Genomic DNA, 12,293 nt, shown 5'->3' on the forward strand with positions numbered 1-12,293 from the left:
CGCGTCAATTAAAACATGTCAAGAAATATGCCCATACGAAGCTAACAAAAACATGACAAAAAATATGAGCTATGGTGCTTTAGATCGTTATAGGTAAAAACAAAATCCAAAAAGAATCTAAAATATGTTCAGAACATATTTCGTGTGGAGAATTTCTTCCCCATGAAATGCATTCAGGTATTTGACAAAAGAATGTTAACAAAGATTCTCAAAAAAATGTTAACGCAGCTCGTTGTGAAAAAAAGATGTCCGCCAGGGAAAGGAGGCACCTCGTCTCGGCTTAAGTTTGAGGCGGAGGCATCATGGGGCTGCTGTCGCAACTGTTTTGGGTACCGCTCGAAATTTCGTGATCCCAAGCGGTTACCGCGTTTACCGCTACCTCACAAAAAACACTCATACCGAGCAAAAAAATTCGAGTCTTTTTGAAAATTTTGAATTCAAACTCTGACCCAGTCAAATAGGCTGCATCTCTGATGTACAAAACGAATTGGCGATGGCGTAGTGGCAAAGGCATGCTCTTTGGAGCTGCGAGTTGCGGGTTCGAGTCTTTCACCCTCGTGATTTTCTTACTTTTTTAGAATGCAAAAGAAAAAAATTGGTGCGTGTGAACAGCCACTATGCTAGGGGACAACTACTGATCTCAAAGAGTTAAAACTTTATATATATCAACTTTGAAATATTTGAATTCAAAATTTGATTTTAAATTTCGTCTGAATTTTTTTCCGTATTTCGTGGTAACCGTGAATTTCGGTGCCCCACGAGAAAAAAGGACCGCTTGGGATCCAAAACCTTGGCTGTCGCTCGACGCCTCGACCACGTCTTGTCGATGCAGCGTGAGCACCGCCGGGACCGCCTGAATGTCCAATCTCCTTGTATGATCTCTCTCCCTCCGAGCTTCTGCCCCCCTTCTCGTCCTCGCCGCTTGGAAACGGAAAGCTTGAGGTTTGGATCGTTCAGTTACTGAGATCTCTGAACGTATTTGGGTACTCAACAGCTGAACCTCTGTCGAAATCGATTTTCAGTTACTGGAATCATAAAACCACGCAGTTGTCAAACAGAGCGGCGGCATTCAGGTATGTGGCAAGCAGCTAAATAGAAAGAATATGAGTGATATCCTACTGTATGGTACTAGTAATATCTATCTAACAACACATTTTGGTATGGTTCAGTTTTAGTCTCCGGCAGTTGGTTTTTCTGTTGAGATCAGTTTGGTACTAAAATCTAACGGCACAGTTTGCTCCACTCTACTAAGTAAAGTAATCATCATCTTAATGGCACAGCGGTGAAGAAATATCCTACTGCGTGATTTGGAATCATGGTGGAAAAAGAAAATTCCGGCCAAACAGAACTCATCGTTGGGTGGCCCTTATCGCTGTAGAAAATTCTTTGCCCCTGGAAGAACGTTGGCAAGCAGACATGTGGCTGCCATTTCCTGATGCGTGCTGCCTACAGTCACCAAGCAAATTAAAGACATACCTGTCTCACTTGAGTTTAAATCAAGGTCGTGGTCAAGGTCTTGCGTCTAGGTAGAACCAAACAAAGATACACTTGTCTCACTTGAGGTTAGGCATGCGATGTCCCTGTACCGGTGCCCGAGGAGCAAGGACAGGAAGCAGTCGTGGTTAATATTGGCCACAGCTCCAGACGTTGCTGCATGGCATAAATAGACCGACTCCGCCCGTACTGAGCCAACGAACATACACAAATGGCCTTAGCACACACGCGACACTCCAGTGAAATGACGGCCCCTACATACACTCTGGTCATGCTGATGGCCACCAGCTTGTTGGTGATCCCGTCCATGGTTGTTTCATCTCCGGCTCCGAGCAACAACACTGACCTTGCCGCGCTGCTGGCATTCAGATCCCAGTTATCCGATCCTTTGAGCATCCTTGCAAATAACTGGACAAGTGATGTGTCCTTCTGCCACTGGACCGGCGTGTCATGCAGCAGCCGCCACCACCAGCGTGTCACTGCTTTGGAGCTGCCCAACATGCCCCTCCAAGGAGAGCTCAGCCCTCACCTCGGTAACCTCTCTTTCCTCCATGTACTCAACCTCACCAACACAACCCTCACCGGCTCCATCCCCGCTGATCTTGGAAGGTTACCACGCCTGAGATATTTGGATCTTGGCCATAATACTTTATCAGATATCATCCCTCACTCAATTGGAAACCTCACGAGGCTCCAATTTCTCGTCCTAGATTTCAACCAACTCTCTGGACAGATCCCAGATGAGCTACGCAACCTAGTTAGCCTTAGGTACCTCTCCATAAAAAAAAATTACATGACAGGCCTCACACCGAATTTCTCATTCGACACCACGCCTTCACTGGGTTACATAGACATTCACAACAACAGTCTGTCTGGGAAAATACCAGACGGCATTGGCTCGTTGCTCATGCTTCAGTTTCTTAGTTTGAGATATAACCAGCTATCAGGTCCAATACCTCTTACCATCTTCAACATGTCTAGGCTTGTGGAGATGTGCGTAGGACACAACAATCTTATAGGTCCTATACCTTTCAACAGAAGTTTTAGTCTCCCCATGTTGCAAACATTTGATATCTTTAAGAACAGATTGTCAGGTCAAATTCCATTGGGCCTTGCATCATGCAAGCACCTTCGGATACTTAATATAGCGGGAAACCTCTTTGCAGATGTCGTGCCGACATGGTTGGCTAAGCTACCACAGCTTCTGGGGATTTCTATGGGTGGCCAAGCCATTGGTGGTCCAATCCCTGCTGTGCTCAGTAATCTCACCGTGTTGAACACTATTGACATCTCATACTGCAATCTAAGCGGAGAGATTCCGGTGGAATTGGGTAAAATGACACAACTCACTGATTTGCATCTTGCAAAAAATCAACTAACTGGTCCCTTCCCAGCTTTTCTTGGAAATTTGTCAGGAATGTCTTACATAAATTTGCGTTCGAATCAGCTGACTGGACCAGTACCATCAACACTTGGAAATAACATGCCTCTTTTGAAACTTGATATTCGAGATAATAATCTCCAAGGGGATCTTAGTTTCTTAGCCAGCCTTTGCAATTGCCGTCAACTCCAAGCCCTTGGCATATCTAATAATCCTTTCTCTGGGAGTCTCCCCAACTACGTTGGGAACCTCTCTACTAATCTCTTACAATTTGAAGGAGTCAACATCCAGTTGACTGGAGGGCTTCCAGCTACGCTATCAAATCTAAGTAATCTTTTTGAATTAAGCTTTGCAGACAACCATCTAACCAAGGAAATACCAGAATCCATCTCTAAGTTGGAGAGTCTCGAGGCCCTTGGTCTTTCTGGAAATAGCATGACTGGCCCAATTCCGACACGATTTGTCATGTTAAGGAGTATTTTATGGCTATCCCTGCACGACAATACATTGTCTGGCTCCATACCAGATGGCATTGGCAACCTGACCATGTTGGAGCACCTTTATCTATCTTATAATCAACTATCGTCGACCATACCATCAAGCTTGTTTTACCTTAATAAACTTATCGAACTTGATCTGTCCCATAACTCACTAACCGGTACATTACCTTCTGATCTTAGCCATATGCAAAGTATGGACCGAATAGATCTTTCTAGTAACCTCATAGCTGGTAGGCTCCCAAGCTCATTTGGACAAGCTGCAGTTCCATTAACCTATCTAAATCTTTCATACAACTCTTTCGAGGATTTAGTCCCAGACTCTTTCAGACGCTTAACCAACTTAGCCACATTGGACCTATCATCAAACAATCTTTCAGGCTCAATACCAAAGTTCCTGGCCAACTTCACATACCTTACCTATCTGAACCTATCCTTTAATAAATTAGAAGGGCAAATACCAAATGGAGGTGTTTTCACAAACCTCACATTGCAATCTTTGATTGGGAATGTTGGGTTGTGTGGTGCTCCTCATCTAGGGTTCTCACCATGTCTAGACGAGACTCATGGTCAACACTTCCTCAAGTTTATACTTCCTGCTGTCACCATAACAGTTGTTGCCTTTGCTGCCTTTTTATACCTAATGTTGGGAAAGAAAAAGAAGCAACCAAATGTTATGACTCCTACTGACATGGCTGATCCGATCAGCCATAGGTTGGTATCCTACAATGAGATTGCTCGTGCCACTGGAAATTTCAACGAGGACAACCTACTTGGAGTTGGAAGTTTTGGCAAAGTTTTCAAGGGCCAATTAGATGATGGTTTGATGGTTGCAATAAAAGTGCTCAATATGCAATTTGAGCAAGCTATGAGGAGCTTTGTTGTTGAATGTCAGGTGTTGCGGTTGGCTCGGCATCGCAACTTGATACAGATATTGAATACCTGTTCCAATTTGGATTTCAGAGCACTGCTGCTTCAATACATGCCCAATGGTAGCTTGGAAGCATACTTGCACACTGGAAATAGTGAACCACTAGGATTCATCAAGAGAATGGACATTATGCTTGGTGTGTCGGAGGCAATGGAATATCTCCACCACCGTCACCATCAAGTTATCCTACACTGCGACCTAAAGCCTAGCAATGTGTTATTCGACGAGGACATGACGGTGCATGTTGCAGACTTTGGCATTGCAAAGTTACTTCTAGGTGATGACAACTCCATGGTTTCAGCGAGTATGCCAGGGACAATTGGGTACATGGCCCCAGGTATGCACTTGCTACGACCGTGCTCTTGTAATTCCTTTGCCAAGAGGTTAGCTAGTAGTTTGGTTATCTGACTGTTGAATTTTTCTTTTGAGCAGAGCTTGCTTACATGGGGAAGGCATCACGGAAGAGCGACGTGTTCAGCTTTGGCATCATGCTGCTCGAAGTCTTCACCGGGAAGAGGCCCACGGATCACATGTTCATCAGAGAATCCAGCCTTAGGCAGTGGGTTTTACTATCATTTCCGGCTAAGCTTGTCGATATCATCGACACAAAGCTGCTGCAAGATGATGAGATAAGTAGTCGTGTTTTCCATCACCAACTAAATACTGCTGAATCAGCATCGTCCTCCACTGCCTGCAACGGGGACTTCCTTGTGTCGATATTTGAGCTGGGTCTTGAGTGTTCAAGTGATTCCCCTGATCAGAGAGCAAGCATGAGCGACGTGGTTGTGAGGCTGAAGAATATCAAGAAGGATTACTCTGCTTCCATGGTAGCAGCACGAGGAGCGCAGCAGCCTCGTCATTGATACTGGCATGTGTTCGGCCCTACTACATATCAGTGTTATGTATGTGTGTAGTACACCAGTTTCCTCTTTCCTTATTCCCATACCAAGTGAAGCATGAGGCTTTGTGCGCTGCTACATTTTCGTCCATCATATATATACTGTACCTAGCTATCACAGTTGTTACTTGATGGTTAATTACCTGGATCTGTAATACCGCAATCAATTTACAAGCACACATGATTTGCCTGGATCACGTCGGTTTGTCATACAGGCGGGGAGATTGGTCCCAAAAGGGATGAAGGCACACCGCCGACTGAACCATGTTTTTTTCTTTCACTGGCACACTAGTGCAGAATCGGGCAATAGCATCGGTTCGTAAGGCCCTTTAGTGCCGGTTCCGTAACCGGCACTAAAGTGTGGGCACTAAAGGCCCTGCCCCTTAGTACCGGTTCAGCACGAACCGGTGCTAAAGGGCAACCACGTGGCACGAGTCAGCTCCGGGGGCCGGGAGCCCTTTAGAGTGTGTTTGGTTGCGGAACGAAGTGAAATGAAATGTCATGGTTCCATTCCACTAAATGGGTCGGTTCCGTCTCTGTGTTTGCTTGAGTATAGTAGATGGAATAGAATGGTTACATTTCGGTGTTTGGTTGAAGAGATTGAATCGAATGAATTTGATTCCGCTCACAATAATTTATAACTCCACTCGTAAGTATAAATAGTTTTGAACAACATTTTAATTTCACAATGATTTCTCACTGAAATATATAACCTGATATTTGATTGTTTATATATAAAAAATGGTAGTCACAGCAACTTTTTAGAAAATAAATAACAAATGTTGATGAAGCACAAAATCTAGATCACAAAGTATTAATGACAACAAAAATTGTTACTACCAGTCTCAACACAGAGCACACAAAGCTAGCACTAATCAAGTTGAGTACTACTGATTATTGGACGGAGAATGCCTAGTTAGAAACAGCCAATCGAAGAAGCTTGCTCTTGCCGTCGCTGATGCTTCTCTTGCTGCTTGCCGAATTGGCTGCTCCCTGGTTGGTGCTGCTACCGCCCAGGTGTCTGGATGCCACCGGCCGGCTAGCTGCCGGGAAGGAGACGGGCCGAGCCGACCGCCGCCTGCTCTGCTTCCCAACAAATCGGCTGCATCTGACCTGCCATCGTTGCTGCCTACTGGGTGAGAGGAACGGGAGAAGGGAGCAATCAGCTGCTGCTTGACGAGAGAGAGACCGGGGAGGAGCCGTCGTTCCAGAGGGCGAGCCGCCGGATCGAGAGGGAGCTGCCCCGTCCTTTCCCAGATCCTTGGTCGAGGGGTAGGAGACGCGGCGAAGCTGCATCTCCGACGAGGGGAAGGAGACGCCGGCGAGGCTGCATATCCAACCGCGGCGAGGGGGTGTCGTAGAGGAGGGGGAGGTGTATGGCCGCCGCCATGCCCATCGAGGGAGAGGGAGCGGGGTGCCGCACAGGACGCCTTCCTCGTTGGTGAGTGGGGGACGAAGCAAGAGAGACGCGTTCCGCGTGGTCCGGCCAATTTGGAGGAACCACCCGGTTCGGCATATAGGGGGAATATTCCTCTTTAGAGAACCAGTGCGTTCTGTTCCCTTTTTCAACTAAACACAGGAATCGCTCCCTGGTGCAGGTCCGACCCGTTACATTTCGCTTCATTTCCTGAACCAAACACACCCTTAGTACCGGTTGGTAACACCAACCGGTACTAAATGTTTGTGGGTTTTTGTTTTATTTTTTCTTTTTCATTTAAATTTGTGTTATCAATTTAATTTAAGATTGTTTTATGTTATAATGAGTTGTTATACTTGATATGGATATGGATATGGCATATATATATATATATAGATCACTTAGCTAGGATCCATCCAGTTCAAACTAATTTGCGGTTTCTTTCATAAATGATATATATAATATTAATAACTCATCACCATCATCATCACATATTAATAAATAAATAAACTCTAGCTAGCTAAAAATCATCGTAGTCGTCATTAATTACCACTATTTAATCATCATAGTCATTACCGCTATCTAATCATCACCAACACTGGCTAGCTTAAAGAAGAAACATTCACTTTGTAACAGAAGCAAAGATATCATCGAGTTCAACATAATCATCACCAACATCGAAGTTCAGGACAATACGGACATGAGAGAGGACAAGTACTAGGCAAATTTGATAATTTGCCACCCCTTACCTCCCCCTTTCATAATTCCCCCCCCCCCCCCGAGAATGACATGTGGGGCCCGGACCCGCCCGTCATTGAGACAATGGGTGACAAATTGTGAAAGGGGGAAGTAAGGGGTGGCAAATTATCAAATCGCCCCAAGTACTAAGAGCATGAACTAGCTAAATCACTCCTGCTGCTTCCTCTCAGGTAGAATAGCATAGAACATGTATAGCTCTACTGATTCATCATACTGGAGCATGCAGATGAATCTGTCTCCTAATCTTGGGTTGCGCTTCTCCTTGTTGCCCCCTAGTACTTCTCTGCGATCGTTAACAATTTTGCTCCAATCTTTCACTATTAAGCATTCTTTGCTTTCAGAAATCCTGAATGCACTCATGTGCAATGTAGGAAATCTTGGTCGTAAGCTAACCATTGACATGCGACCTTTTGTCTCGATCCACTGAGGCACAACTGTCATCGGAAGTCCCTGTTGAAGAACATCGTATAGTAATTAATATACTTAGCAATGAAAGTTTAGCTTCAAAAATAATGTATGCAAAAGATGCACTAATTAAGGATAAATAGTAAAAATCTTACCATCTTTCGATTATAGATGTGACCGTAGTTCAATACGATCACCATTGATCGCACGTTTTGAGTACTAACATTTCTAAGTTCAGGAAAAAAAATTGTCTTGACAGTATGAAGATCCTCAAGCCATGAAACATAATGACTTATCTCCTCACAGTTTAGTTGAGCCCCGGGGCAGTAGTAGGTCCTGTCTATCAAGCGCCGGACATGTTTGCTTGAACCGAAATAAGCTGACAATACAAATTAGTTGTCAACTATTTTTGAATAAACTGTATCAAAGACATAAACATATGCATGCATGGTTGAGAAAAACTCACATAATGGTAGAACTGGAGGCGTTTGCACATCGACCCAGATGTCTATATTATCTTCAATATCATCTTCCGGACGAATATCAAAGGTGATAACCATATCAGGCTCAAATGCATAAGCCTTGCATAGTGCTTGCCAAGTTTTGCATTCAAAATGGATGTATGTGTCTCCATTATATAATTTGACGTTGAAAGTATACCCATGCTCGGTCTTCAAGTAAACTCTCTTTACCTCCATATCATCTATAGCACTAAAACCTATTTATCCAAAACAAAAATTCTTGCATGGCAGGGGATGCACTAGTAGAATAGTGAAAATTTAAAATTATAAGTTGAAGCAAATGAAGCATAAGTCATACTTTAAAATTATAAGTTGAAGCAAATGAAGCATAAGTTTTGCATTAAAATAATAATTGCCGTTGTGACTTATTGTATCCACTTCGAATGTCTCATTCAGCTTGATGCTTAAGCGCCTACCATCAACAAGGAAATTTCTATCGCACAGGCCGCGCTGGTCTTCATAGTGTTCGCACATAATGAAATCTTTTTCGTCGTCAGATGACATTTCCTATGTTTATATAGGTGAAACATTAAACATATTACTATCTAACATTAATTAATACCTAGCCAATTCAAATATATATTCATCTAACATTTGACATTAATATATCTAATTATATTCATCTCTAACAATTGACATTACTATATATTTAACTTTTCTATCTAATTCATCTAATATTCGACATTAATCTAACATTTATAAAAACTCAAAATATATTAAAAAAATTAAATAAACAGAAAAACTCATTAACAAATAATATTTTAATTAGATAATCAAATCTCAGATACCTAAATTTTCTTACTAAAAATAAACTAGTTATATTAATTATTCAACTAGTTCAAATCTCAAATACCTAAATAAACTAGTTCGACAATTTTCTTACTAAAAATAAACTAGTTATATTAATTATTCAACTAGTTCAAATCTCAAATACCTAAATAAACTAGTTCGACAATTTTCTTACTAAAAATAAACTAGTTATATTAATTATTCAACTAGTTCGAATCTCATATACCTAAATAAACTAGTTTGACAATTTTCTTACTAAAAATAAACTAGTTATATTAATTATTCAACTAGTTCAAATCTCATATACCTAGCTAATTAATATCTAGCTATATTCATCTCTAACAATTGACATTAATATATATTTAAGTTTTCTATCTAGCTAATTCATCTAACATTCGACATTAATCTAACATTCGATCATCTAATTAACTTTTATAAAAAACAGAAAATAAGTAAAAAAATGTGTGTGTGTGTATGTGTGTGTCTGTGTACGTATACACTGCAGTGCGGCCCCGTACGCTGCCGCCCCGTACGTACGAGCGGGGGCGGCGGCGTACGTACGGGCCCGGTGCGCGCGCGGCGCGGGTACGCAAGAGCGAGAGACGTAATGGACCGCGGCGCGACGACGACGGACGGCGGCGCGAGACGACAACGACGACGGGCGGCGGCGGGGACAGTGACAACGACGATGGACGACGGGCGACGGGCGGCGACGACGGGATCGAGCGGCGCGCGGCGATGTCGCGAGAGGTTGGAGACTAAGTGGGGAGATGTAACTGAAATTTTCGTAAGTGCTGTATATATAGGATGAGCCTTTAGTACCGGTTGGAGCCACCAACCGGTACTAAAGGCCAACTTTGGCCAGGCGAAGAGGCGGGAAGAGCAGGCCTTTAGTACCGGTTGGTGGCTCCAACCGGTACTAAAGGGTGGTCTTTAGTACCGGTTGGAGCCACCAACCGATACTAAAGGCCTCGCGCTGCCATCCCGCAGTGCGCAAAGTTTAGTCCCACCTCGCCGGGCGAAGGGCAGCCGCACTGGTTTATAAACCCAGTCGCGGCTGCCTCTTTGAACTCCTCTATATAACAGGCTTGTGGGCCTAACTTCTGTGCGCTGCCCTGTGAGTCTGCTGGGACTTTAGGACCTGTAATTGCACGCCCGTGGCCTAGCAGACCCACAGGACAGCGCCCCAATTTTTTTATAGTTTTTTTCTTTTCTGCTTTATTTTCTTCTATTTATTTCTGCGTAGTTTTTTGTATACTTTTTTTCTTTTCTGTTATATTTATTTTCTTCTATTTATTTGTGAGTTGTTTTTCATCTAGTTTGCCAAAATTCAACATTTTCAGAGTTCATTTTGTAGTGATTTTCAATTTCACGGTCATTTTGTAAATGAATGAAAAATAGCAAATATAATTTTTTTCTTTTCTGCTTTATTTTTTCTTCTATTTATTTCTGAGTAGTTTTTTCTTTTCTGCTATATTTATTTTCTTCTATTTATTCTGAGTAGTTTTTTATATATTTTTTTCTTTTCTGCTATAGTTTTTTTTCTTTTCTGCTTTATTTATTTTTTTCTATTCATTTATTTTTGTATACCATGCCAAGTTGATGGTTAAAACTTGATGGTCAAAGTCTGGAGTTATAACCAAAGTTTAAAAAAAATGAAATGCCGACGTGCAACTAGTTTTTGCCATAACAGAAGAAGTCCGGAGTTGTAATAAGTTATTAAAAATAAAAAAGAGGTGCAATGCTCGTTAATTAGCTTCAAGCCTTTTGGAATAGTGTAAACTGCACTGCACATAGCTCCGTGCAGTCTACCATATTCCTGATGGCTTGAAGCTAAGCAACGTGAGCATTGAGCCTCTTCTTCATCGTCTCTGCACTCAGGGCTTATAAACCGCTCATAGTCCCTCTCTCTTCGCGAGGTGGGACTAAAAAACAGCTTACTAAGAAACTGTAGTACTAGTTCATGCCATGAACCGGTACTAAAGGTGCTCGTGGGGCCCCAGCCTTACCTGACACAACCTCATTAGTACCAGTTCGTGGCACGAACCGGTGCTAAAGGTTCGCCACGAACCGGTACTAAAGAGCTCCTCCCGCCTAGCAGTTGGAACCGGTACTAAAGAGCTCCTCCCGCCTAGCAGTTGAATGGTGCATACTGAATGCACAAAAAGTCTGGAGTTGTAATAAGTTTGAAAAAATGAAATGCCTTTGTAACATATGAGTTTAATTTCGTCAGAAACTCGAATACTTTGAAAGAAATTGTCCAGTTTGTAAACGAAGTGCATCCAGTTTTTGCCGTAACCCTCTCTACTTTTTTGAACATGATATGTGGGTGAAATGATGATACCATACCAAGTTTCAACTTTTTTAGAGTTCATTTATAGTGCTTTTCAATTTCCAGGTCATTTAGTTCTCAAAACAAATTATTAAATGCATGAAAAATAGCAAATGAAGGCATAAACGGTTGAAAGTTGATGGCGTCGCTTTGAATGGTGCATACTGAATGCAAAAAATATAAGAGCATTTAGATCATGATCTTATATTTCTTTACAGTTTAAATTGTCAATATGATCTTATACATCAAAAAAATACTTTGATCATCAATGATCTTTGTGTGTACAATCTGAATTGTCCATATGAGTCATCAACGATTTATAAACCAATGAAGACTCATATTGCGGCCACAAATTCTACACATAGAGTTCAATAAAGACCAAGTGCTTGTGATAGTTTGAGAAATAACATATTTAAGGTGGTAAAAGGCTTGTTAGGGGAGCGAGGTGGGACTAAAAACAGTTTGCCATAACCTCATTAGTACCGGTTCGTGGTACGAACCGACACTAAAATGGTGATGGTGGGGCCATAGCCTGACCGCAGGCTGACACAGCATCTTTAGTACCGGTTCGTGGCATGAACCGGTACTAAAGGTTCGCCACGAGCCGATACTATTGATCGCCGCCACGAACCGACACTAATGTACACATTAGTGCCGGCTCAAATTCAAACCTGCATTATTGTGCTTCACATTTGACCCTTTTTCTATTAGTGGCAAGATTGAACCATTTTTTTGCTGGGAAGATCAAACCATCATTTTTTTCTAGGCAGAACCAACGCACGGGTATAAATAAACTTGTAATGTAATCATTCGATGGGAGCTGCTCCCCGTGGCCCGTCACCTCAGCGAACAGTTAGAAATGATCACTA

General features: G+C 42.4%; 1 protein-coding gene across 1 annotated transcript; it reads left to right on the forward strand.

Moving 5' to 3' along the window:
• Positions 1-33: 33 nt before the first annotated feature.
• On the forward strand, positions 34-5,738 carry LOC125534566 (uncharacterized). Its single transcript, XM_048697757.2, has 2 exons — positions 34-4,640; positions 4,736-5,738. The coding sequence occupies exons 1-2, from the start codon at positions 1,706-1,708 to the stop codon at positions 5,164-5,166; spliced, it is 3,366 nt and encodes a 1,121-aa protein (XP_048553714.2). The 5' UTR covers positions 34-1,705; the 3' UTR covers positions 5,167-5,738.
• Positions 5,739-12,293: the final 6,555 nt, after the last annotated feature.

The sequence above is a fragment of the Triticum urartu genome, chromosome 2A (genome assembly GCF_056163025.1).
Source record: "Triticum urartu cultivar PI428250 chromosome 2A, HENAU_Tu73, whole genome shotgun sequence".
Classification (NCBI taxonomy): Eukaryota; Viridiplantae; Streptophyta; class Magnoliopsida; order Poales; family Poaceae; genus Triticum; species Triticum urartu.

Excerpts from the sequence above, each read along its gene's own strand:
- LOC125534566 (XM_048697757.2), top strand. The coding sequence starts at position 1,706 with ATGGCCTTAGCACACACGCGACACTCCAGTGAAATGACGGCCCCTACA. Across the intron at positions 4,641-4,735 it reads AATTGGGTACATGGCCCCAG|AGCTTGCTTACATGGGGAAG; the intron begins GTATGCACTTGC and ends TCTTTTGAGCAG.